Genomic DNA, 27,780 nt, shown 5'->3' on the forward strand with positions numbered 1-27,780 from the left:
GCCCGGAACCCGACCCAGAAGCCCCGCCTCTTCCCACAGGCAGTTAACCTGAGGAACCGGAAAGGGAGAGCGCGGGTTGAAGGTCACCCTGAAGAGGTACGTTTCTTACGTGTAGCGAAACTCTGCTTCGCGGCCCCGTTTTACTACCATGTCCGGGCCTCGGAGTTACTATGAACCTTAAATCCCAGCACCCGGCCCTCCTACCCAATGAGTCCGGACGTCTCCTTCAGACGCTCGGTAACTTTTCCTTTCGGCTGGAAACCGCTTTGAGGCTGGTCCTTACCGTTCGCTTTATGGCCTTCAGTCCACGTACACGCGGTCTTTAGCGCTGTTCCCTGCTTTAAAGCCTTCATTGGCCCTCCCCTCCCCCACCCCACCGCCCCCGTTAATAGCCTCTCACGCCCGTGCCTCACCCCTACCCCACCCCCACCCTCGCCCTCTCGGCCCCTGGAGGCAGCGCCGGCCGCCCGGCTCCCGGGGAGGCCGCGTCCTCTCCCGGGTCCTGGGAGCCTGGGGAGCCCGCCCCTCTCCTGAGACCCCCTCCCTCCCAGCGCCTCGGTCCTCGCGTCTCCTCAGGCCGGTGCTTCTGCCCCGCGGGCCTCCCCTTGGCAGTCAGCCCTTGCCTCACCCCGCGTAGCGCGGGGGCGGGGTGGTGGTGGTGGTGACGTGGGTGAGCCGTGCGACACACAGCGGTTCCTTCCCCTGTTCCACCCCGTTGGAAATACTCTCTTCCGGGAGGCGGGCATGTTAGTCGCCATATCTGTAAAGGCGGGGGTGACGGGCATTAGGAGAAGCCGAGACGCCGCGATTGACAGAGAAGCAGAAATACCTGAGATGGTGAAAGAAGGAGGGAGAACCCCTGGCGTAGCAGCGTGGGAAGCGCGGCCCCGGGTCACCAGGAGGAGGGAGGACGGTACAGTGGCGAGGCGGAGAGAGAGGAGTTTGAACCTTGGCCACGTGGTCCTGGGTGAGCAAGAGAGGAAGAACCAGTGCCTGGAAGAGAGAGAGCGCGACGGGTGGTGCCAGAGAGTGGGGAGGAAGGGACGGTAGCAGAGATTGAACCAGGGGATATGACCAGGAGATGAGAGGGGTGGCGGAGATGGAGGAATAAAGATGTAGAAAGATGGATATTTAGGACAATGAGAAAGGTAAGGCAGAAGGAGCAACAAGAGGGGAAACAGGTTGCAGAGCGGGGCAGCACAGGGGTGAGGGAGGAAATAGAGAGGGGAGGGGAAGAAAAAGATGGACACAGAGAGTGAAATCGGGAGATAGATAAACCTAATGAACTGTGAACACGTAGCAGTGCCGGTGGAAGGGAGAAGAAGGGTCCAGATGGGTAGTGAGCTCTCTGGATGTGGAAAGTTAAGACGGTCCATACTGATTTCTGGGTTTAAAAAATCTAATAAACTTACATTTTCTTTGAATTATATACACCAGGGTAAATATTTGAATCAGAAGATAACTTCCTTTTCAGTTCTTATTCATCAAGGGGCAGTGACTTGACTCAGTTTTCTTTCAGGCCCTTACATTTCTTGGCATGGGGTAGGGGACTGGGTAAGAGGTGACTTTGTCAGCACATGGTGCCTTTGTAAAGGAAGAGGTTTTTCCGGTGACCTTTTCAGAATTCAGTTCCACCTGATTCTGTTTAGTCAACTCGGACATTCTCAGAAATGTCTCCCTTCTGGGCTTCAGGAAGCCCACTTGTAACACAGAGAGGAGAGACTACACCGCAGCCTCTCATCCTGAGCACCACTAACCCCTGAATTGATTGGTGAAGTTGGGTGTGTGTGTATGTGTGGAAACTTTTTTTTTTGAGTATATATTATAATTTTCTATTGCAAAGGTTATAACAAGCCCATGTTAAAATATAGAGAAAAAGAAGAAAATGTACATCATTTATTATCCCACTCAAAAATGATGGTGTTAACCCTTTAGTATATTGTCATTATAGCCTTAGGGATGTTTATGTGAGTTCAAAGTAAAAATGTAAGTAGCATGTTTTATTTTATTTTTATTGGCATATAGTTTCTTTGCAGTGCTGTGTTAGTTTCTGCCATACAGCAAAGTGAATCAGCTATACACATACATATCCCCTCTTTTTTGGATTTCCTTCCCCTTTAGTTCACCGCAGAGCACCGAGTAGGTTCTCATTAGTTATCTATTTATACATAGTAGTGTATGTGGTGTGCTCCAAGGGAAAAGAACAAGATAAACTCAAAGGGCCTGCATTGCTGGAATCGAGAGTTACCAGACCCTTATCGCTGTGTCCCACAGCACCCCTGCAACATCTCTGACCCTTCCCAAGCACATGCCTTGCTCCTTTCCCGTCCCAAATGAGGAAGGATAGTCATCCCTTTCTTCTCCCACTCTGCACATTGGAAACATGGAGACCTTATCCAATCAGCAGGTAACTTGCAAGTCCCTTTGTTCCCTGGGCATAAAAACAGACAAGCAACCCATGCTCATCGTGGACTTTCCGAGGCTACCAGGACGTTGGCCTGCTGTTCTGTCAGCGGCCCTTGTCTTTATTAAATCCTGTCGTCTTTGCATTCTACCTCATGTCTGGAAACTGTTTTCAACTCCCACGGGGACCACAACAATGTACGTTTGTGAATCCCAGTCTCTCTCTCCCGCCCCCAGTGGTGTGGCAGTTCTTTTTGAAGAGAGTGTCTGGTTGTGTTTAAAATTTGCAATGTGTCACAGTCCTCCCAGAATATAAAACAGAAACCCTAGAATGGAGACAAGGATATAGGCTCAGAGTAAAAGTGACCATAGTGAGATTATTTCTCGGCATAAAGTTTCAATTTCAAGGGAGTTTTTGTCAGTCCTGGCACTCAGACCTCCTCTGGCTCTTATTTGTCTTTAGGAGGAAATGCATTCTCACTGTGACTACTGAGCCCTGTATCCTGCTCAGGGGCCTGCCAGTGTCTCCAGCCTCATGCTGGGAGCTGACCCTGTTCTCACAGTTCATTCACCTTTTCTCTGCTCCCAGACACCCATAGATTTTCTGTCTCAGATCGTCGCTCCTGTTCTTACCTTTGGCCTTTAAGTGACCATGGCTCAGGCCCTTTGTCCTCCTTCAAGTCTCACCTCAGAGATGTCTCTCCTTCCCCTTCCCCTCTTTCCCTGACAATATCTGAAAGTACCTGGTTTTTATTGCCTCTGAATCAATCACCCGCAACGGAAGTGTGCTTAATTTCGGTCTTTCCAGCTTCACCTCCATCGAAGGATACAGTGCTGGTCGTCTGTCCAGGATACACCTTCTTCTGGGGATATTTTCAAGGCTAGGATTGTGGATTGGGCTGACGAGTCCTCAGGAAATACCAAGGTGCCAGGATAGGTAATGAGGTTGGTTCCCACACTTGTTTTGGATATTTCCACACTTCTTGATCCTTTCCTTATGTGTCTGCTTAATTACTCAAGGGCAGAATGGTGTACTGAGGCCTAAGTAGTCGTGAAGAAGTGCTGTCCTCAAGCAGTGGGCTGAGGTGATGCCATGGTTAGTCTGCTGTGTCAGTGCTCTGCTGTAGCCCCCAGGTGTTCCAGGCTGTGCACATCACTGACCAGTTGCCACCTTGGACAGGAGCTTTGCTTTCCAGCAGGTCGTCTGCTCAGAGTCCGGGATAGTGATTTCAGTGTGCTAAGGGTGGGCAGGAATCCAGAGCCTCAGGGGACATGAAGGAGGCCCCCCTCAAAGAGCTAGGGTATCTTTTAATTACCTGTGAGTGGGTAGAACAGGAGACCAGAAACTTGGGGACTGTCTTTCATCCTCTGTCAATGAACTCAGTTGGCTTTGTAACTGGAGTTCATAATGTTCCCAGTTGCTAGTCAGTTTTCCCAGGAGGGCCGACTTCTTCACCTTCATAGTGAATGGCCCGTGTCCTTTGGGTGGCAGCTTGTGTGTATGCCTGTTGTGATGGCTGTGCTGCGAAATGCTGTGTCCTTTAGTCCTGTTTGCCTATGAGTGCACAATGAGGAGGAGGTGCAGAAAAATTGGGACGTTGGAGGGGAGGCTTTAGGACTCTGTAGGAAGGATGATGCAGCCAGTGTGGGCTTCAAGATGAGCCTAATGAAGGGTGTGTGCACCTGCCTCTTGCAGGCTCAAGGGATCTGGAGAAGTATTGGAAAGGGATGTCTTCATTCTGGCTGGAGCACCTGAGGTGGGGTTATGTGTAGTTGTGGGCTTCACTACCTGAACTGAATTGCCATAAAGTAGCTCAGGTTCCCTGACACATAGACTGAGGCTTGCATGCTTTGGTTACATTGAGTGACTCATGGTCACACCTGAGTAGAAACGAAGGCAGTGGCATTAGAAAGACAAATGTTTTTCTCCCATGCTTTTCGAGATATGGCTTGTCTGCCCATAGCGTGCTCTGGCTGCAGGTGGATGGGTGTCGTGGTCCTGAGGAAATGTATTTCTAGGGTGCCCCACAGAATCCACTTTATACGTTGACTCAGGTGTTTTGCAAGTGGGAAAATCATCGTGAAACCCTAATGTACTATTCGCAAAATCTCAGATCATTTTGTGGGTTACGTGTGGCATTTCTGAGCATTTTACTGTGTAAGTGAACACAGTTTCAAATGCACTTTGAAGATACAGAGGGGAATTTGGAGCATTTCACGGGAAAGGTTGTGGTCTGACTGTGCCTTATGCATCATTGCAGATATCTTTTTAATTGTAAGTTTTGGAAATGACAGTGTTTGGGCTGGAGTCAGTGTAAATGAATATGGTTTCTTGGGTATAGTGAGTCCTTGACTGTCTTCACATGTAATTTTTGTGGTAATTATTACACAGTGTATAGTGTATTTGTCTGCCTAATAATAACATTTTGCAATTTAAATGTACACCATTTTTTTTTTCTATAACAACTATACCTCGATAGAGATTTAAAAGAAAAAGAATGTAGGAGGTGTGCTGGGCTGATCTCCTAGGTGGTGCTCAACCCAGGCTTCACATTGATTGGAAGAAGCAGTCTTCGTATCCGTGTCTTGTACCCCTTAACAGAGGTTTGCCTTCCAATAGTCAGTGTGGGGCTAGCCTCAGTAAGAGTTAAGATGCCCCAGGTGATTCTAATCTGGATCCATCATTGAGCATGGTGACTCTGAGTCCTCCCATTCCTGAGTGCTGAGATCTGGGCTGAGGGCGAGGAGCTGTGCTATGCATGGGGATGTATCAAGGCTGGTCTGTGACCTGAAGGGGATTGTACAGTCCAGCTTAGGTGCCCACTGCTGCTGCACATGGGAGGGTCTCCCTAGGAGGGGAGTGTGATCTGATGGAACGTGTGAGGAAATTCCCTTGTTGGTCTCTTTGTGGGAACTTACTGTCCTGAATCCCTCCTGTGACAGTGGGCAGCAGAGGACTGTCTACTCTGCATGGTGAGGTCTCACCTATGTGATGTGGCACAGGAAGTGTATATGTTGATTCTAAGCATGAAACAGCATCTTTCCAAGTTTCAGGGTCAACTTCTAAAGACTGGTGCTGCCTAAGGAAGACGCCTTGAAGTGGAGGAAGAGGGACGACAAGGAGTCAGGAATGGCTCTTTCTCAGGTAAAGTTATATTCTCAGTTGATTCTCAGTGAATCCTTCCTGAAATGCACTTAATTCACCTAATTTTCTCTGATTCTGAGGTGTCCTTCCTGACGCCCATGTATTCACCTTTACCTAGTGGCTTCCTTCTCAGTCCCTGTCATGTCCACTTAGCTTCCAGGTCCCCTGTGGTTCCACTGAACATTGTTTTGGACAGGGTTTTACACCCATGGATTGGAGATGGCATGTTAGGGCTATTGGGTGTCAGGTATTTTTTACGGGCTTCATCTGATATTCACTGTCTGCTCTGTGTCAATGCTGTGACCTAACATGTTTGTGGAAGTCATATCAACATGCACAGTACATGGTAAATGCTGGAAACATGACCAATAACAAGAAATTTGTTCTAAGTTTTTGTAATTCAGTAGAAGCTGAATGAGTGAGTCACCGACTTCAAAATCTGAATGCTTGGGAATGGAATGGAGAGGTCTGAAACAGACTTCAGTGATGGAGGGTGTTTGATTCCACCATCGATTTTAAAGTATGAAGTCAGCAGAAGTGTCCCTAGTACTCCCTTATAATCCTTAGCAAAACATTTGTGTGACATCAGTTCCCATCTCTTACCTCTTTTTAGTTATTTGAATCTTGTTTTTTCTTCTTTTTGTCTGTTGGTTTGTGAATTTAATGTTTTCAACATACCGATTCTTGGTTTATTGATTTTTATTTTGTTTTCCTACTTTCTATTCCATTTACCTCTCATCTACTCTTTCTTTACCTTTGCCTTTCAACTAAAGTTCTGTTTTTTCTTTTCCTACTTCCTTGTCATGAAAAAATATAGTTCTGATGTGTATTCCCTTTTTGTTTTAGGCATGTAGCAGCCTTTTCTGCACAGCTTTGACTGTATAATTGTTACTGTGTTGTGCTGTCATTTTCATTGAAATATTTTAAAAGTTTCATTGTCTTGCTTTGCATAGTATATTGGGTGTTTAAGATGGAATTATTTAGTGACTTCCCCTGTGTTCCAGTGGTTAGGACTGTCACTGCCTGGGTCCTGTGTTTGATCCCTTGTCGGGGAACTAAAATCCAGCAAACAGTGCTTTGTGGCTAAAAAAAAAAAAAAAGAATGAGTTGTTTGATTTCTATATTTTTAGAATTTTTTTTGCTTTCCTTCTGCTGGTTATTTAAGGTTTCATTTCATTGTGTTTGGTGAAGATACATTTTATGATCCGAGTCTTCTTAAATTGAAAAGATTGCTTTGTAGCCTAGCGTGTTGTGTGTCATGCAGAATGTTTCATGTGTGCTTGAGAAGCATTTCTTTTTTGCTACTGTCGCATTGGGTGATCTATTTGGTCCATAGGTCTATAGTGTTGTTCAAGTGTTCTGTTACCGTTTGGTTTTTTCTTTGCTTCCATGCATACATAAAACTCCAGTATTGAAGTCTCCTATAGTCACTGGGCTACTGTGTGTTTATTTCTCTCTTCATTTCTGTTAATGTTTGGTTCCTTGTTGTGATGTTAGATGGATACATATCAATATTTATAGTTTTTATGTTTTCCCAGAGAATGGAGCCTTTTATGATAATATAACATCCTTCTCCCTTATGCCAGTTTTTCTCTTTAATTCATTTTGTGGGAAGCAGTATGCAGTCATCCCTACTATCTTCAGGATGTAAATCTTTCCCCATCCTTTCATTTGTAGTTTTTGTGTTCCCTTGGGTTTGTGAATGTTACCAATTCCGGCTCCCTGAGGCACTTTGTATCTCTTGCTCTCTCTTTTCCGCTTGTTGCTTCCTCTAGTGGTGCCTGCTCAGGTGCACTGTACAGTGATGAATAGCAGGAGCCCTGGCCAGCCCCCTTCACTCACTGCAGTTTCAGAAGGAAGGCATTGAGGGTTTCCATCTCATCATGACATTTGGTGAACTGTCTTGCTTAATTACAATATATATTTTTCCATTATTTTTAATGGTTTTTAACTTTACTCTTGTGATCATTTTTTTCGTAATCTGTTAAAGTGATGTATACTAGTAATGACTTTTGTAATTTTGAATGAATATTTTATTAGTGGAACACACAAAGAAACCCTTTCACCCTTGGTGAAATGTGTCTTTATTTCAGAGACAGTTGACATGGAATGATGTGGTCATCGAATTCACTCAGGAGGAGTGGGAATGTCTGGACCCTGCTCAGAGGGCCTTGTACAGGGACGTGATGTTGGAGACCTACTGGAACCTGATCTCTGTGGGTGAGGATAATAACTTCCCCTAGAAGCTGGGACCTCCCCATGGGTATCTTTGCATTTTCCCTTGTGCCCTTTTGGGATCAGCTGTCTTGCTTAACTGAGTTCAAAGCCATGTTGACTCAGGCATGATAAGCTTTGTGATGTAGCATCAGGGGTTTAAATGTGCCCTTTCTTCAGATGATCTGGCCATTTCCCGATACACCAGGAGTTTCAGGTGTTTATGGCCGAGACCAGCTCGGCGACTTGAGGTGCCGCAAGCTTAAAGAAAACACAGACACAGATTTAAGAGAAAGATGGGACCGGGGGAATCAAGACCTCTAGGATCAATAGCCTCGCTGATTGATTCCACGTTGCTTTTATTGAGTTCTTGGCATAGCCTAAGGGTTTAACATTCTCAGTTTAGTCCCACAAACAAGGTTATCTTTGAAGTAAACAAACAAAGGCCTCACATGACTGGGGGCAATGATCATTGTTTGCCTCCTGGGTCCGATTTGAGCAGGGTGTGGGTTTGAGCTGGGCCTGGAGAACAAAGTGACTCTAGGGGCAGGAGACCTTTCTCAAAAAGATTAAGGGTCTGTGCCCCACCCCAGTTGGCCCCTCTGCAACTGTGCCTGTCTTAGGTTGTTCCTCCCCTGAGGAATCTTACCCATCTCTGGCTAACCAGCCATCCTCCAGGGCCAAACAGGGTGATATGAGGTGTGCAAGTGAGAAAGGGGATGTGCCCCCAGAGAGGGTCAGTTTTCTGTTTCCACGGTAGCCTGTGCCCCATGGTCTCCCAGCACTCTCAGTTCCTCCGCTGCTCAAGCAGGACATCCTGTATCCAGTCACTCAGCCCACATACGTTAATTACTTTTAGTAACATTTTCAAGGTTTCAGAAAGACTTCTGAATGTTTTCCCATAGTTTATAGCACTCAACTGGAAATATCCTAAATATCTCATTTTCTGTGTTCTGCCCATGTGCTTCCATTCACTACTTCATGGAAGAGAGCCGGGTATCTACATATTACATTGTTCCCTCTGCATTTAGAAGGAGCCATGTGGTTGATGAGTTTGTGAAATGTTTTCTTAGACCCACCTGTAATGTCGTTACCTTCATGTGGACACAGAGCTGGGATTCTAGAAAAGCCACAGCACTTGCCATTTCTGTGTTCTGATCAGCAGAAATTTCTGGTTTTCATCTCAATATTGTTTGCATATTTGAGCAAGAGAAAGCACTGTGAAGAATGACATGAAAATATCAAAACACCAAAAGGGTGGGAACGTTTCAAAGTGTGAGCACAGGTCAGATCTCAGAAGGGCAGAGAGGAAGCAGCAGCATTAGTCGTCTTTGGGAGAGTCTACCAAGTTGGGAGTGTTCATTGAGAAAACAGAAGGTCATTTATTGTGAACTCTTTGAGGACATTTTTCTTCTCCTTGAGTTTCTTTGTTTCCTTCAACATGTAGGATGCATTCCTTCACCCTGCAGTGGTGCTGCGGCGCCATGAGAGACCACAGGCATGTCCTTCTCTTGATCTGCCACACTCGGCCATTTGGTTGTTGTGAAGTAGTTGTTGCTTGACTTTGGGGAGAATCAAGAGGGTTGGTTTATTTTTCCTCTGTTTTTAACTTTTTTCTTCTATTTTTTTCTTTCCCTCCCCCTCTTTTTTGCTCCCACAAACCTTTGTGTTGAGAGATGACTTCAGTAAAGCGCAGTGATGGTGCTGCTCTGCTACTTACAGAACCCTGACCCAGAAGCAGGTTGTCTGCGAATGGTTTAGCACCAGGTCTCCCACATACGTGCAGTACGTGACGGGCTATTGGGTGGCTGCCTTTCTGGCCATGCCCCATGTCCCAGGATGAAGGGCTCTCCAGACTGCACACTGCTCCCCACATTCGTTGTGGATAGCAGGGGAATGGCTGTGCGAGGACAAGCGATTCTCCCATCGTGCTGCCATATCGTTTGCCTGGGTGGGATCCTGACTTAGAGTCTTCAGTCATAATCCCTCAGATGGTAGTTTCACCCCATTGGCTTCCTAGCCAAGCACTTACCCCCCATGTCAACCTGCAGTTTGAAGAGGGTTGTTTTAAAGTTGTCTCTTGCCCCCACATCTCCCCTTCTGGTCTTGATTCCCTTGAATGCTCTGTTCTGAGTCAGTATAGATCAGAGCTGATGCCTCCAGAGTGTAGCCCCTGAGCCTTTCTGGGTCCCATCCCCATCTGATGCTCTTAGCCGACCTAAACTGCAGATTGGAAACACTGTCTGCTTTTTCATTCCATCTGGCACCTGAGCATGTACATGGAGCTGTCTCCAGCCCTATCTGGAAAACGTAAGAAAGGGAGAAAAATACAAGCTGACACATCTCCTAAAACATTTTTTAATGAAGGAATATGAAAACTTGTTGACAGATGGGCGAAGTGTATTGAAAAGGAAGGAGATTATGTAGAAAACTGCTGTAGTTGTCTTTTCTAAAAGTTCATTACACTAAATTCCATAGCCTGAGTTGGTATAATTTTTGACTGACCCTCTACATTCATCTGTGACATAATTACAGTTTTTATGTGTGGTCGCAACATTTAAGGTCCACTATGTTATTGACTGTCAAGCAGATCGTACACTATTGATAACTGTAATTACCATGGTGTACGTTAAATTTGTAGAACATTCAACTTACAACAGGAAATGTTCTCCTTTGATTAATATCTCCCCATCCTTCCAAGTCCCAGGATTTGATAATCACTATTCTTGTCTATGTTGCTCATACATCTTTATATAAAACATGATTCACAATGTTCAGTATTGCTCATTCTCTGTGAATTATTTTACTGGGCATATAGCCTCAGTGTCCATGTGTGTTGTTAAAAGTAGCAAGATGCTACATTTTGTATATCTGCTAGATTTTTTCTTCCCATTTATCTTTTGGCCTCTTTGGTTTTTTTGATACCTTGGTAATTGAGATTACTGCTCTAATAAATGTGGGAGTGCAGGTATATTTTAAGATAGTGATTTCATTTTGATATATTCCCAACACTAATTTCTGCACTATGTAATTTTTGTTGTTGTTTTGTTTTTGTTTTTGCTTTTTGGCTGCATTTGGTCTTTGTTGCTGCTTGCAGGCTTTTCTCAGGTACCATGAGCGGAGCCTATTCTTCTTACAGGTGAGCAGGCCTCTCATTTAGGTGGCTTCTCTTGTTGTGGTGCGCAGGCTCTAGGCATTCAGCCTTTAGTTGTTGCAGCATGTGCCCTACAATAGTTCTGGGGTCTGTAGATGTAATCTACAGGCTCTAGGGCTCTCGGGCTTCAGTAGTTATCTCGTGTAGGCTCAGTAATTGTGACTCACAGCCTCTAGAGCACAGGGTCAGTGATTGTGGCTAATGGGCTTAGTTGCTCCCCAGCATGTGGGATCTTCTCAGACCAGGGATTGAACCCATGTCCCCTGCATTGGCAGGCATATTCTTAACCACTATGCCACATGGGAAATCTCTGTAATAATTTTGTTCTTTTTACAGTATTTTGAAGAACTTTTACCCTATTCGATTTCTTTGCATCTGTAAGTTTGTGTATTGGATAAATTTATCCATCTGCTTTGATGGACTGTTATGGGTGTGTCTTCAGGTTTTAGGTAATAACATTCTTGCACATCTCCCAGAATATTGTGTGTGTTCTTCTTGAATATATGCATGGAAATGGGACTTATGGGATATTCAATATGATACATTACACAGCACATAATATAATAGATGTACACCTGCTTTGTTTGTACAATATCCTGTTCTTTCCCCTTTAAAATCTCTTTTATTTTTGTCCTGTATCAATTGTAGAATTCTGACTTAAAAATGGAACAGATGTTACTTGATAAGCCAGTTCCTCTTTTAAGATAAAAGTTCATTGACTCATATATGAAATCACAAGCAATGATACCCCATCTTTATTATTCCCTGTGCTCCATTCAGGCCCCTTACCAGTCCTGCTCTTTTTTATATGTTCCCTTGATGGAGTTAGAAACGCTGTCTTTTTTAGTGTTTCTCACAAATTTTACATCATGGTCCCTAAGTTTCTGAACTGTTTGATAAAAGTCTTACTTTTGGTGTAATATGAGATATTCAACATCAAATATATTCATGCATTCTAGTGAACAGTGTATCTACGGTTGTATCTTGTAGATCTCTCTCATATACATGTGATAAAGAAATTACAACGAAAATCAAATACGGATACAGGAACAGTATTCCAAAGACTGGTATTGGGAACACATGGAAGCTGTGAAATCAAACATCTTTACCTGCAGGAAGTACAGAATATGTATGACTTTGGGTGTCAGTGCAGAGAGGATGAAAGAAGTTACAAGAACATCCCTACATCCCATCATGAGGGTGTCACTGAAATAAGAAGTCAATATGGTGAAAGGGATGCAGGGAAGAAGCCTACTGGAAATAGGCTTGCAGTAAGTCTTCAGGATAAACTGCCTAAGTTTAAAGGTGAACAGAAAATTGATGAATTTAATCAAGCTGAGACGAGTATCAGCAGTAGTTCCTCATCTTCACCACTTAAGGGAGTTTCTCCTGTTCAAACCAAAATCTCTAATATATATGGGAGTGATTGTATGCATCGTTTAATAGTGACAAAAGACCAGAAAGCCCATAGGGGAAGACAGTACAAATGTAATGAGTGTGGGAAAATGTTTCATCACAGCTCATATCTCAACAGAGATCAGATAACTGATTCAGAAGAGAAATTATGTGAACGTGGTTTATGTGGGAGGGTCTTCAGCGGTAAGTCAGCCCTTGTAATTCATCAAAGAATTCATCCTGGAGAGAAATCTTGTGAATGTAGAGATTGTTATAAAGTTTTTAGGCAAAAGACATACCTTAGAATTCATCACCGAATTCATAGTGGAGAAAAACCTTACACATGTAATAAGTGTGGGAAAACCTTTCATAGCAGCTTATACCTCAAAAGCCATGAGACAATTCATACGGAGGAGAAATCATATGAGTGTGATTTATGTGGGAATGTCTTCGATCAAAAGGTAGCCCTTGCAAATCATCAAAGAATTCATGCTGGAGAGAGGCCTTATGAATGTAACGAGTGTGGCAAGGTCTTTGGGAGAAAACGAAACCTTACAATTCATCAGCGAATTCACAGTGGAGAGAAACCTTACAAATGTAATGAGTGCGGCAGTGTCTTTAGATGCAAATCAAACCTTAGAAGGCATCAGCAAATTCATAGTGGAGAGAAACCTTACAAATGTAACCAGTGTGGCAAGGTTTTTAGGCTAAAAGGAAACCTTAGAATTCATCAGAGAATTCATACTGGAGAGAAACCTTATAAATGTAGTGAGTGTGGCAAAGACTTTTGTCAGAGATCAAATCTTAGACTTCATCACAGACTTCATAATAGAGAGAAAGCGTACAAGTGTAATGAATGTGGCAAAGTCTTTGCTGAGAAAGCACGTCTTACAGCTCATCAGCAAATTCATACTGGAGAGAAACCTTATAAATGTAATGAGTGTGGCAATATCTTTAGTCGAAAACCAAACCTTACAATTCATCAGCGAGTTCATAGTGGAGACAAACCATATGAGTGTGATTTATGTGGGAATGTCTTCGATCAAAAGGTAGCCCTTGCAAATCATCAGATAATTCATGCTGGAGAGAAGCCTTATAAATGTAACGAGTGTGGCAAGGTCTTTGGGAGAAAACGAAACCTTAGAAGGCATCAGCGAATTCACAGTGGAGAGAAACCTTACAAATGTAATGAGTGCGGCAATGTCTTTAGATACAAATCAAACCTTAAAAGTCATCAGCAAATTCATAGTGGAGAGAAACCTTACAAATGTAACCAGTGTGGCAAGGTCTTTAGGCTAAAAGGATACCTTACAGTTCATCAGAGAATTCATACTGGAGAGAAACCTTATAAATGTAATGAGTGTGGCAAGGCCTTTCATGACAGAAGCCATCTTACAGTTCATCAGAGAATTCATACTGGAGAGAAACCTTACAAATGTAATGAGTGTAGCAAGGGCTTTAGTCGAAAATCAAGGCTTAAAATTCATCAGCGGATTCATAGTGGAGAGAAAGCTTACAGATGTATTGAGTGTGTCAAGGCCTTTAATGAGAAAGGATGTCTTGCAGGTCATCAGAGAATTCATTCTGGATAGAAACCTTAAAAATGTAATGAGTGTGGCAAGGTCTTTTGTAGGAAGGCAGCCCTTACAAGCCATCTGGGAGTTCACTCTGGACAGAGAGCTTACAAATGTAAGGCGTGTTGGAAAGTCTTTAGACATAAACAACACCTTCAGATTTATCAGAGAACACATAATGGATAGAAACCTTCAAATGTTGTGTGTGTGGCAAGGTCCTCAATTATCATTCACACCTTACAAGTCACTGAAGAATACATTTTGTGAAGAAGACTTTCAGATGCATTGAGTGTGGTAAAGCCTTTACTCAGGTCTCAGCCCTCACTGAATGCTTTGTGCATTCAGCCTCAATTACTAGCAGATATTTCATAATTAAAAGAAATCTTCCAAGTATAGTGACTGTCTAAATATGTCTCAACCGCAGCTCTAGCCTTATGACCTACTCAGTTATTCATACCGGAGGGAAACTAGTGTTATGAATTGGAAAAACCTTTATTCAGAGCTAACATGCCACTAGTCTTTAGACCGTCCATAATGAAGAGAACAGTGCGTAGGTACTCCATCTTCCACCTTTTTAAAATTTTAAACACTCCTTAACATGTGCTCCCCATTCTTGAATATGCAGTATATGAATATTTCTTTGTGTCCATTTTCTTGTATCTGAATAAATCTCATGACATGCACCTTGATTTCCATGGTGGTAAAATATGTATATCTTAGGTTTAAGCATATACAAAATATTACCAAAATTTAAAATCATGTAATGTCTCTTTTGTCCTTTTTTTGCTGTCCCAAAATTTTTTTTATTGTATTTTATTTTTCAGGGCAGTGTTATGTATTTCTTTATTTTTTAATATTTATTGGCTGCATTGGGTCTTTGTTGCTTTACTCAGGCTTTCTCCAGGTGTGGTGAGTGGAGGCTACTCTTCATTGCAGTACATGGGCTTCTCACTGTGGTGGCTTGTCTTGCACAGCATATGCTCTAGGCATATGGGCTCAATAGATGTGGCTCACAGGCTCTAGAGTGCAGGGTCAGTAGTTGTGGCATGCGGGCTTTGTTGCTACTCAGCATATGGGATCTTCCTGGAGCAGGACTAGAAGCCGTGTCCCCTGCATTGGCAGGAGGATTCTTAACCACTTTGCCACCTAGAAATTCCCAATTTCGATAATTTTAAAGGATCGAAGTTCACGAGTTATCTCTTTAAAGTGAATACTATACAATGGGAACATTTTGACTGATAGATAAATTTGAAGTTTCATATATTCTACTTTAAAACATTTGTTTTTTTAAAGTTTTTCCTAGTTTGTACTCGTGACCAATCAGTGGAGTAGAAGGAAACCCCACCCAGAGTTTGGTTAGTGAGGCTGATATTAACATGTCTTGGGTAATTCAGCTCAGTTATTGTTTACTAATTTAGATTCACTACATCCCAAATAGGTTCTCCCTGCAGGTTTACATGAAGACCTACCATCAGCTTGGTCTGCATAGGATGAGTTTTAACATAATACCCCGTTCATCCTGTATTTGTATTGTCTACATGCCCAATGCAATTGGCAGTTGAGCTGTAGTTCTCTTTCCCAGATCACAGAAAAGACCCTTCATCACTTCAATAAAGTGTAGTTTCTGAGTCACGAGTTTTTTTTCTGCTAAGGGGATGAACTTTACATGCTTGAGTCCTCTAGTCTCAGACCCTAATCTTGTCCCTGAGTCTCAGGAACTGATCAGAGTATTGAGTTTGGCCTGCTGCTTCAATCTGAATAGAAAAGAAAAGTGGATCTGTAGGATGAGAGTACAAAATAGCTCTCATTCCCACGAGTAAGCTATATATTTGTTGTAGTAGTTTCTAATGCAGAGACAAAAACAGCTCTTATTTCCCTAAAAGAGATTATTTATTTATGACTATGTTAGGCCTTCATTGCTGCATGCAGGCTTTTTCTAGTTGGAGGGAGTGGAGGCTACTGTATGTAATGGTGGGGGTGTCTTCTCATTGCCCAGGCTTCTCTTGTTGTAGAGCACGGGCTCTAGGCCTACTGGCTTTAGTAGTTGTGGCATGTGGGCTCTACAGCACAGTCTCAGTAGTTGAGGCACATGGGCTTAGTTGCCCTGTGGCATGTGAGATCTTCCTGGACTAGGGGTTGAACCAGTGTCCCCTGCATTGGCAGGAGGATTCTTAACCACTATGCCACCAGGGAAGTCCCAGGTGCAGATCTAAATTTGATAAAGCATTCTTCATTGAGCTACATCAGGAGATCACCTGAGCCCAGGTTAAAGGAATGCAAGCCCTGCAGACACTCTGGTCCTTATCAACAACCCTGCCCTTGAACCCATGCTTTAACACTTTTCGCTATATTTCCCCCTTCTGATTGGGACAGAGTTTTGGAGGGCATGAGCCCGCTGTGTCCCCCTCTACGTGGCAAAGCAATACAGCTATTCTTTTCTCCTTTACCCAAAGCTCTGTCTCTGAGATTGGATTTGGCAGCAATGCACAGAGGCTGTGTTTTCGGTGTCACATCCAGATAAAAAGTGGCAGTCGGTGCACAGAATGGAAAGTGTTTATGGATACAAACTAGGCAGAATAAGAATTTTATTGTGAAAAGAAAAAAAAAATTTCAACAAGGTTACATTTTTCTTGGGGAAGTATGGCAAAGATCGTATCCTGTAGTTTACCTCAGTGGTATCGTTCTTGAAATTCCATAGTAGTTGGATTAAGGTCACTTTCCTGGGAGGGATGTAACTGCAATAAAGTGTTGGTTTGCTCTCCTTGGCACAAATGACTTCACTTTGGGACGTTTCTATTTTTTTCACAAGTCCCTACAATGTGTTCCCAATTCATGAATATGCAGTATATGTTGTGTCCCTTGATGTACATGACAGGAAAATAGGAATATAGTAAGCACATAGAAAATGGAAAAATACACGTCTTGTGCTTGAATTGCTCAGTGAAATAATTTGAAAATATCAATGTTCATGAACTTTCTCTTAAAAATGAACAACATACAAGAGGAATTTTTCTTTGAGAGATAAAGTAGAAGTTTCATACACTCACTCCCCAAACATTGTTTATTTTTGGGAATGTGCATTTGTAACCATTAAGAGGAATAGGGTGCAATGGCACCCAAAGTTTTGTTTCCTCATTGAGACTGATACTAACATTAAAGTGTTATGACAGTGTTTCATAATTCAGCTGTCTAGGGGCACAGGGGAGACTTCCAAGGTGTTTAAATGTGGTTTGAGAGAACAGGGAATAGAGACTGGCTTGGAGTGTTAAGGTAATTACCAGGTGAGGCTTGGTGGAGGATCCACTTTTGGTTTGAACTTTCAGTTTGTATCACATGACAGAGCCATCAGGCTTCTTTATCAGCTTGCCTGGATGGGTTGCATAAGGAGAGGTTGTGGCATGTTCGCTGTCAGTAGTGAAACATCAAAAAATGGAGTCAGATTGTTGCAGGAAGGGGGACCCCTTCCATTGCTCACGAGTGGGCTCTTGTCTGACCTCAGAAGAGAGACTGGAGACACACATGCTGACATAGGACTTTATGGGGAGGGGCGCCTGGACAGTGAGCAGGAGGGAAAGGGAACCCAGGAGACCTGCTGTGCCATGTGGCTTGCACTCTTGGGTTTCATGGCCATGATGGGATTAGTTTCCTGGTTGTCTCTGGCCAATCACTCTGACTTAGGGTTTTTCCTGCTGGCAAGTGCATCACTCAGCCAAGATGGATTCCAGTGAGGAAGATTCGGGGGCGGGGGGGGGGGGGTGTCGGTAGGACATGTGGACTGGTGTCTCGTTTCTCCTTTTGACCTTTCCTGAATTCTTCCGGTTGGTGGTGGCTTTTAGTTTTGTGTTCCTTCCCAGGATCTCCTGTGGTAAAATAACTCATGCAAGTTGTGACTGTCTTAGCCTGGCCAGGGCAGGTGGTTTCAGTCAGTGTTTCCCCTAACAAGACTGTTTAAATAAATGCTGAATATTTACTCTTGAAACACTTGATTTCTTGGTTAGGGCACATTCTACGTTTCTTCATGCTAGTAATTTATGATTTTTTTTCTCCTGCACACATATTGTTCAATTGGGTTCTGTAAATGCTTGTAAAATACTATTTAAATAAATTGGCTAAATGTGTTTATGCTGTTTATTAAAAATTAATGTGTGGAAGTGTCTATTGCATAATATAACTAAGCAATTTAGTAGAAGAGCAAGTATCCAAGGGCTATTAAATGTTTGACTTCAAACAGTGTTATTAAGCAATATTTTACATGGTGTATTTCCTACTGTAATATATTTTTGTTGCTTTGTATTTTTTAAAAAATATTTATTCATTTACTTATTTGGCTGCACCGGTGTTTGTTGCAGCACAGGGGATCTTCGTTGCCTTGAGCTGGGTGTTTGTTGCAGCATGCGGATTCTTAATTGCAGATGCACAGTGTTAGGTGCGACATGCATGCAAGATCTAGTTTCCTGATCAGGGATCGTACCTGGGCCCCCTTCATTGGGAGCTCAGAGTCAACCACTGGACCACCAAGGAAGTCTCTGTTTTTTTTTTTTTTAAATACACTTTTTCCTTAGCATAATTTTTCCTTTCATACATATGCCATTTTCACACCAAGGGATGTATAAGATAGTGAGTTGTTTTCAGGTTCTTATGACCTGAATATGCAGATAACTCAGTTACTTATACAAAGTAGGTGCACTATAAACATGATAAAAGAGTATTCCTTTAGGGGTTCAATTTAATGAAAGAACTGGAATGGCAAGATGGTGAGATGAAATGTTTTAATTTTCAATTTGCTTGAAAATCTCGTTTGTATAGATGAACAAGCATGCAGTGAACTGAGTGCAATTACAAGGATGAGTAAGATAAAAAGATCTCAAGATTCCAATTATAGTTTGTGAGAATAGACAGTCTCCATTGCCAAATGCCTGTAAGCCATTCTGCCACTTCTCAGTGACTGGTATTCACATTCAGAGCTACTGAATTTTGCAGAAAAATAAGGTTTGTGCTGGTTATATATACCATGACAACTTATACCCAACATCCTCCACTTAGAACTTGATCCTGACCAAACATACAATATATTCTTTGGATAAGTGATCTTCAGTTTGATTTATATTTTTGTTTTGTCATTATCCCACATCAGGTAAGTTGTTTTTCTTAAGGCTTTATGCCTAATAACTTACTGAATTTTTATTTCTGCAAAAAAGCAATGCTATTTATTCTCATTTCACAAATGGAGGATTTTAGGACAAACACAGATTCAGACCCATTCATTCACATTCCAGCAGTGTCTGAATCAGGAATTGAATCCAGGTTGTCTGGCTTCAATGACAAATTGTTTAATTATGTTACTGCACTAACAAGGCTAATTATTTCTATCCTTCCACATCTCAACATCTGTTTTTAATTTTGTGAGCATCTGTTGCCTCTTTTAAATTGCTTAACTTCATATATAATTGTGGTTATAATAACTTTCTATAACATCTATACAAGCATCCTTCATTTTATTGCCCTTTGTTTTACTGCGCTTCAGAGATTCTTCGTTGTTTTACAGATTGTAGGTTTGTGGCAACCAAGGGTGGAGAAAGTCTTTGGCACAATTTTTCCAACAACATTTGGTTACTTTGTGTCTCTGTGTCACATTTTGGTTGTTTTTACAATACTTCAAACTTTCCCTTTCTTAATATATCTGATGTTGTATCTGACCAGTGATTTTTTTTTTTAACATTTATTTCTTTGCCTGGCCAGGTCCTAGTTGCTGCAGACAGGGATGTTCAATCTTGTTAGCAGCATGTGGGATCTTTTAGTTGCAGCCTCTACCTCTTTGCCCACAAAAAGTTAAATCCTGCTGGTCAGGTAAGGTGCCCCCAAGGTTTTCATGAAGGCTTATGTCTCTGTGGCTACTAGACCAACTCCTTGAAGTGAAAGCAGAAATGAAGTTTATTTCACTTAGGTATTTAAACTTGTTTTAGACATAATCCTGCTGTATACTTCATAGTCTACAGAATAACTTTTTTCTTTACTGTAAATATAAAAAATTAGAGTGACCCACTTAAATTGCGAAATTTGCTTTATTGCAGTGCTCTGGAACTGAATTTGGAATATCTCCAATGCATGCGTGTAGCTTTATTTTATAGGCCAGTATTACCCAAAAAAAATATTTAAATAAGATACAGGTACACTGGGATTTTCCTGATAATGCAGTGGTTAAGAATCTGCCTGCCAGTGCAGAGGACACAGGTTCTATCCCTGGTGCAGGACGATCCCACATGCCACGGAGCAACTAAGCCCATGTGTCGTAACTACTGAGCCTGTGCTCCAGAGCCTGTGAGCCACAACTGCTGAGCCCGAGCTGCAACTATTGAAGCCTGTGCAGCTAGAGCCCGTGTGCTCCACAATGAGAAGCCACTACAGTAAGAAGCCTGTGGAGTGCAATGAAGAGTAGTCCCCCACTCACTGCAACTAGAGAAAACCTGTGCACAGCATCAAAGACCCAATGCAGCCAAATAATATAATGATGATGATGATGATGATGATGATAATGCAGGTACACTGATTATCACATAGTTCTGCAAGAAACATTATCCAAGAGGAAGTTGTATTCACAGAGGAAAAAATGGTTCACAGTTATGATGTATAAAGACACATTTCCCATTAGGCAGGAACAAGTGTAAAACGATACCAACTTCTGAAATTATTGTACAATATTGTGACTAGCGGAGATGCCTTAGTCCTCCGGTCTCAGACCCCAGGTCTGGTCCTTGAATCTCTGGAACTGAGTAGTGTGGAGTCAATCGGGAATAGAAACAGAATAGAAACAATCATGTGTTTGGTTTCTTTTTCAACCTTGGTGTTTTTCTTTTTCTCTTCTTTTTTGTTTGTTTGTTGGTTGGTTGGTTCCTAAGTTTTATTCAAGAACTCATACAAAATATTCCAGGCAATTGAGTTTTTTTTTTTAAATTAATTTTTTTATTTGTGCTGCGTCTTAGTTGCAGCCTGCAGGATCTTGGATCTTCCTTGACAAATGCGAGATCTTTTAGCTGCAGCATGTGGGATCTAGTTCCCTGATCAGAAACTGAACCCAAGCACCCTCCATTTGTAGCAGGGGTCTTAGCCACTGGACCACCAGGGAAGTCCCCAGATAATTGCGTTTTAATTATTTTCCTCCTCTTCATCTTGATTAATTTGGAAGTAACACGGTTCATAAGTTTGGCGCACCGAGTAACAAATCACGTAGATTTTTCTTTAGATATTTTTGGTGAGATATTTCAAATACCTTTTGGAAAAAGACACTTCAGAAGTTACAGTAATCTTGCTTCTTACAACGCCTCCAACCAAGACTTACAGCTTTTCTATTCACTTTGATTCTCTCCTGAAGAAACATCTCAAAAGTGGCAGCATCCATGATTTCATTTGCACGGGATGGGTACAGACAAGAGAAAGACAAACTTCAGGAACTGCTTTTTTTTTTTTAATACCCCCTTTCGCCACAAGGTTCTTCACGTTTTCACGGGCTCCAAGGTGGCAGCCAGAGGCTGATAGGCCAGAATATCCGTTCTTCAGTTTCAGTATGAAATAGCCCATTCTACATCGGCAGAGTTTTGTAATGCACATTCTAGTTTGTGATACAAAGCAAAGTCCAGTTTTTATTTCCTAAAACTGCTTAAATTAATTCTAATTGCAGGAAACGTTCCTGGGTCCAATCACGGCCCCACAGCAATCACTTGGAAACCCAAGTTTCCAGAGCTCTGAATTGCTTCAGCCTCACTAGGGGTACATGCGGGAAACCTGTTGGAAAAAAGAAAGCTTTTTATTTAACGTGTTTTTAACTGAAGAGGAATCATCTTAGTTTTTGCAAAACTCGGCCATACAATTGTAAGCTTTTACCTTAAAACTGTTATGGACAGAACCTTAACGGCCCTCCCCTCCTGGCCGCGTGCCGTGTACCCCCGGGGCTCTCTTCGCTGACCCGGACTCCCACAGCCCCGCCCCTCGCAGTAGCGCTCCGCCCAGGCCCCGCCCCGGAAGCCCCGCCTCTTCCCTCAGGCGTCCGCAGCTTCCTGCAGAAGTAGAGACGGTGAGCGTGAGGCGAATGTCGGGCTGCAGAGCGTAAGTTTTTACTTCGTAGTGTAACTCCGTGCGGTCGCGACCCGTTTACTTCATCCTCAGGGTTTCGGAGTCAGTAGGGACCTAAAATCCCAGAACCCGGCACTCCGCCCCAAGTAAACCCAGAAGTCGCCGTCGCGGGTTGGGTATCTTTTCCTTTGGGTTTGAGATCGCTCTGAGGCGGGTGCGGGGCCTTTGGCTTTTCTGTCTTCGGTCCACGAAGACAGCGCCTTTTGCAACACTTTCCTGCTTAAAACCCTTTTATGGAGCTTCGCTCCCTGAAGTAAAGCCATCTTTCGTGAGGTGGATTCGCTCTCCCTTTCGGCCCCTGGAGCAGCGCCGGCCGCCGCGCTCCCGGAGGGGCCGTGTCCCCAGCCTGGTCCTGGGACCCTGGGGAGCCCGCTCTTCTCCTGAGACCCCCCCCCCCAGCCCCTCTGTCCTCGCGTCGCCTCAGGGCGGACCTTCTGTCCCTCCCCTTCTTAGCCCTTCCCCTCACCCCGTGTAGGGGGAGGTGACCTGGGTCAGCCGCGTGACACCCAGTGTCCTTCCGTCCCCAAGGTCCACCCCGCTGGAAAATAGCCTCTTCTAATAGGCGGGCAGCTTCAGCCTCCATCCCTGTCAATTCCTGGGCGAGGGAATCAGGAGAAGCAGAGACAGAGCGACTGATAGAGAAGTAGAAAAACTGAGGAGGAGGAGGAGGGAGGAGGAGGGAATGAAGGAGAACAGATGGGATAGCAGCATAGGGATAGGAGCCATGTGTTAGCGGTAGGAGGGAGGCGCTTCCCACAGGGAGTGGGCAGAGAGCATAAGAGTTGCAGCCGTGGCCTTCAGAGAACCGTGGTGTTGGGAGAGAAAGAGAGGAAAACTCGTGACTTTAGAAGAGCAGAAGAGAGAAAGCAGGAAGGAGGCATAGCCACCTGGGGTGCCAGAGAGTGGGGACAAAAGGATCGTAGCACATATAGAAGGGCTGTAACCGGGAGATCGAAGATGAAGCAGAGTTTGGGAATAAAGATGCAGAAATATATGGATATTTAGGACAACCAGAAAGGTTGGGGATAAAGAGCAGCAAGACGGGGAGCAGCTCTAGGTGCGCGGGCTTCAGTAGTTGTGGTACATGGTTTCAATAGTTGTGGCTCCCGGGCTCTAGAGCACAGGCTCAGTAGTTGTGGCACAAGGGCTTAGTTGCTCCACTGCACGTGGGATCTTCCCGTGCCAGGAGACCTGTGTCCCCTGCGTTGGCATGCAGATTCTTAACCACTGTGCCACCAGGGAAGCCCTGGTCCTGGTGTTTTAGATTCGATGGGCGACAAGGACAAAGCCTCCCCACTTACCCTTGAGGATCCCATTTCAGACTTTAGTTCCACTTGATTCCGTTGATTCAACAGGGCTTTCTCAGAAATGTCTCCCTTCTGGGCCTCAGGGAGCCAACTTGTAAGATGGAGATGAGAGTCTAGACTCAGAAACTGTGAGTCTGAGGAACATTGAGTCCTAAAATGATTGGCCAAAATTGTGTGTTTGTCTGTGTGTGGGAATTCTTTCTTGTGAGAATGTCCTGTTTTATTTAGAATTTTTAGGTGTTCCCAGTCGTCCCAGAATGAAAAGCAAAAATGCTAGGATTGAGACTGGAACATAGCCTCATAGTCTGAAAATTCATAGTCAGAGAGGATTCCTTCCTGTAGCTACACAGCCCTGTATCATCTTCAGGGTCCTGCCAGTGTCTCCAGCCTCATCCTGGGAACTGACCCTATTCTCATGGTTCACACTGTCCTGGTCACATTCAATTTTTCTCTGTTCTCAAACACCAAAACCTTTCATGTTTCAGATCTTAGTTGCTCCTCTTACCTTGTTCTTTTTTTTTTTTTTTAATTTATTTATTTATTTTATTGGCTGTGTTGTGTCTTTTTTTGCTGTGTGCGGGCTTTCTTTAGTTGCGGTGAGGGGGGGCTACTCTTTGTTGTGGTGCACGGGCTCCTCATTGCCATGGCTTCTCTTGTTGCGGAGCACAGGCTCTAGGCACGTGGGCTTCAGTAGTTGCAGCACATGGGCTCAATAGTTGTGGCGCACGGGCTTAGTTGCTCCGTGGCATGTGGGATCTTCCTGGAGCAGGGCTCGAACCTGTGTCCCCTGCATTGGCAGACGGATTCTTAACGACTGCTCCACCTAGGAATCCCACCTTGTTCTTTTAAATCAGCATGATTCTGGCCATACATCCTCCAGGTCTTAGCCCAGAGGTGTCTGCCCATCCCCCAGCAATCTCTGTGACATTAACCTGGTTTTACTGCCTCAATATCAGTCCCCCTCAACAGAAATGCACTTCTCCATTGAATATTTTGAGTCCTTTCTCTTTACCTCCATTGAAGGACACAGTGTTCATCTTCTTCCCAGGGTGTCTGCAACACCTCACTCGTGCTATGCTTTCAGATGCTAGGAATGTCCATTGGGCTGAGTACTCCTCAGGGAATACCAAGGTAACAGGATAGGTGATGCGGATAGTTCCCTTATTTATTCTGAATATTTCAGCTTTTATTGATCTTTACCTGTGTGGCTGCTTCATTACTCCAGAGCAAAAAGATGTAGGGAGGCCCAAGAAGCACTATACAGCTGGTGTTCTCTTGCAGTGTTGTCAGTTGTCCTCATGTTTAGTCTGCTGCGTTACTGCTCTGCCATAGCTCCGGGTGTCCCAGGGTCTGCACAGCTTGAGACCAGTTGCCACCCTGACAAGTGCTTTGCCTTCCAGCATTTCCTCCGCTCAGAGTCAATGATGGTGATTTACTGTGGTAAGGGTGGGCAGAAGGCCCAGGATCTAAGGGGATGTGAAGGAGATTACCCTAAATAGGGAATGTGTTTTCCAATTAGATATGAGTGGGAAGAACAGGAGACAAGAAAGTTGAGGACCCTCTGTCTTTATGACTCTCTCACTGAACTCAAATGCCTTTTTCACTGGCTCCATAACGTCCCCGGTTGCTGGCAGGTATTCTCCAGAGGGCCAACTTTTTGATCTTCATACCGAATGCCCAGTGTAGTTTGGGTGGGAGCTTCTTTGTTCTTGTTGCAAGAGCTTTGCTGAGAGGCCTTTTCGCTTTTATCACTTTTCCTTATGTTTTCGTGGAGGAGAGGTAGAGAAGTTGGGAGAGTGAGGTGGAGCGGGTAGGGTCTGCATGAGGTATATGGCAGCACGTGCGGGCATCAACAGGAGCCCAATAAATGGTGTGTGCACCAGTCCCTTGTGGTATCAAGGGTGTGGGGAAGTATTGGCAGGGGATGTCTTAATTCTGGCTGGAGCACCATGACATTGGTTTATGTGTGGTTGTGGGGGTACATTGCATGGTTTCAGGTGCCATGGAGTCCTAGCTCAGCTTCCCTGAAACATAGATGCTGGGACTGAGGTTTGCATGTATTGGTTACATTGGGTCACACCTGAGGAGGAGTGAAAACAGTGGATTTAGAAAGAGCGAACCATTTTCCTCCAGTGTTATTAGAGCTATGCCCTGAGATATACCCCCAGGGAACTCTGGGTGTAGGAGGATGGGTGCCATGGTACTGCAGGAATGGATCTAGAGGGTGCTATATAGCATCCATTCTAAGCAGTGACTTGTGTTGACTCTTTTGGGAGGGTAAGAATCATCGTGTAAACCTCCACGTAATATTGGGAAAGTCTCAGAGATCATTTTTTGCGTTACCTTTGGTATTTTTGAGGATTTTGGGTTGTGAGTAAAGAACATTTCAGAAGCACTATGAAAGGTACAAAAGAGAATTTAGAAGACTTCCTTGGGGACGTTGGCGTCTCTCTGAGGCATATATATCATTGGAGACATCTTTTTAATTAGGTTTTGAAGATGACAGTGTTTGTGCTGGAATCATTGTAAATGAAAATGTGGGATTTTGGTCTGCTAATCCTTGGGTATATGCATTTTTTCCTGATGCATGAGTTATTAAGAGTTTGGTTTGTTATTTGGTATTTTATACAAGGATCATTAATGGAGTGTCTGGAGATTGTGTTCGACCCCATAAGAGTTTGTAAGTTTATTTGTGTCCATACTGGAATTTATGAGTTTTATATCAGATGGCAGAATGTTTTCAGCAGGGAGCTTCTGCTAGATGTGTGTCTAGAATGAAAGTTAAGAGGGGCCATAAAATCCTGTCATGTATGGAAAGATTGTTTCAAGAATCAAATGGCTCCAACACCACAGTGATCTATAGTCTAGAGGCTTATCCTTGGAAAGAAATAGCTGTTAACTTTTTTGCTGCCAGTCTCGTGCTTGTTTCTGTACTGTCCTCTCTTTATCTGTCTCAACACATACAGGCACTATACAAGAGAACAAAGCAGGCTTATGCCCTGTTGGTAGGAATATAGATAATATGGCTATTATGAAAAACAATACTGAGATTTCTCAGTAAATTTAATGTAAACAGACACAATCTGTCAAACCCACCTCCAGCTTGATATCCAAAGGCAATGAAAGCACTATATTGGGTGAAATATTTGCCCTCCCATAAGCATTAATGCATTATTCACAACAGCCAAGTTGTAGAAAGAACCAAAATGTTGACAAAATGAATGAATAATGAAGAGATTTTATATTTTGTATATACATACATACATAAACATACACACACACTCACAAAATTCAGCCGTAAAACTGAAGGAGCCTATGATTTGTGACAAAATGAGTGAAACTAGAGAGAATATGCTCATTGAAATAAGCTTGACAGAAAAAGATAAATTCTGTGTGGAAACTAGAGATGTAAAACTCATAAAGCTGTGGAGTAGAAAGGTTGTTACCAGGGGCTGGGTGGTGGAGAAAATGGGGAGATGTTGCCCGAGGGTTAGAAACTTTCTTTTGTAAAATGAGTAAGTTCTGGGGATCTGTGTGCACCATGCTGACTATGGTTAATCATAGTGTGTTACAATATACCAGAGAATTGTTGAGGGAGTAAAATTTTAGTGTTTTCACCACACAGAAATAATTGTACGTTAATGGAAGTGTAAATTATTTGATGCTGATAATTATTACAGTGTATACATCTCCCAAATAATCACATTGTACAACTTATATGTATACCATTTTTATTCATCAATTATACCTCACTAGAGCTTGAAAAGAAAAAGAAAGTGGGAGGTCTGTTGGGCTTACCTCCTCTAGGTGACACTCAACCCAGGATTCACATTGATTTGAATAAGGCATCTTTATATAAAAATTTTATGCTTCCAGACCAGAGATGCCTTTTAAAGTAGTTGGGATGGGGCCAAATATGAGTAATACTTAAGTTTCCCCAGGATGTTCTAATCTGGATCCATCACTGAGCATCGTGACTCTGAGTTCCCCCATTCCTGAGGGCTGAGATCTGGGCTGAGGGCGAGAGGCTCTGCTCTGCATAGGGATGGATCAGGGCTGGTCTGTGACCTGAAGGGGATTGTCGGTTCTAGCTGAGGTGCACACTGCTGCTGTGTACGTGAGGGCCTCACCAGGAGGAGAGTGTGATCTGAAGAAAGTGTGAAAAAACTCATTTGCTCGTCTCTGTGTGGGAGTTTACTGTCCCGAGTCCCTCCTGAGACAGTGAGCAGCAGAGGGCTGTCTGTTCCACATGGTGAGGTCTTCAGTGTGTGTGGTTGTGGCACAGGAAGGGGGAATGTTGATTATAAGCACTAAACAGCATGTTTTCAACTTTGAAGATCGACCTCTAAAGACTCACATGGTCTGAGTAAGAAGCCTGTAAGAAGAGGAGGAAGAGGAAAGAAAAGGAGTAAGAAATGGCTCCTTCTCAGGTGAAGTCATATTCTCAGTTGATTCTTCAGT

At 43.5% G+C, this 27,780-nt stretch overlaps 2 protein-coding genes and 1 pseudogene across 2 annotated transcripts in view; 2 read left to right on the forward strand and 1 right to left on the reverse strand.

Annotated features, from left to right (window-relative positions):
• The first annotated feature begins 47 nt into the window (after positions 1-47).
• On the forward strand, positions 48-17,991 carry LOC130838287 (zinc finger protein 160-like). The gene is made up of 4 exons (XM_057711156.1): positions 48-96; positions 5,452-5,548; positions 7,642-7,768; positions 11,907-17,991. The coding sequence occupies exons 2-4, from the start codon at positions 5,534-5,536 to the stop codon at positions 13,901-13,903; spliced, it is 2,139 nt and encodes a 712-aa protein (XP_057567139.1). The 5' UTR covers positions 48-96; positions 5,452-5,533; the 3' UTR covers positions 13,904-17,991.
• Positions 17,992-20,776: 2,785 nt separating this feature from the next.
• Positions 20,777-21,460, reverse strand: LOC130838162 (60S ribosomal protein L22-like; annotated as a pseudogene).
• Positions 21,461-27,702: 6,242 nt separating this feature from the next.
• The window catches only part of LOC130838163 (zinc finger protein 665-like), a 37,294-nt gene continuing 37,216 nt past the window's right edge, over positions 27,703-27,780 (forward strand). Inside the window, exon 1 of the mRNA XM_057710907.1 lies at positions 27,703-27,749. Within this exon, the coding sequence (XP_057566890.1) occupies positions 27,735-27,749 (15 nt within the window). The 5' untranslated portion in view covers positions 27,703-27,734. The remainder of the gene's footprint in view (positions 27,750-27,780) is intronic.

The sequence above is a fragment of the Hippopotamus amphibius genome, chromosome 16 (genome assembly GCF_030028045.1).
Source record: "Hippopotamus amphibius kiboko isolate mHipAmp2 chromosome 16, mHipAmp2.hap2, whole genome shotgun sequence".
In the NCBI taxonomy this organism is placed as follows: Eukaryota; Metazoa; Chordata; class Mammalia; order Artiodactyla; family Hippopotamidae; genus Hippopotamus; species Hippopotamus amphibius.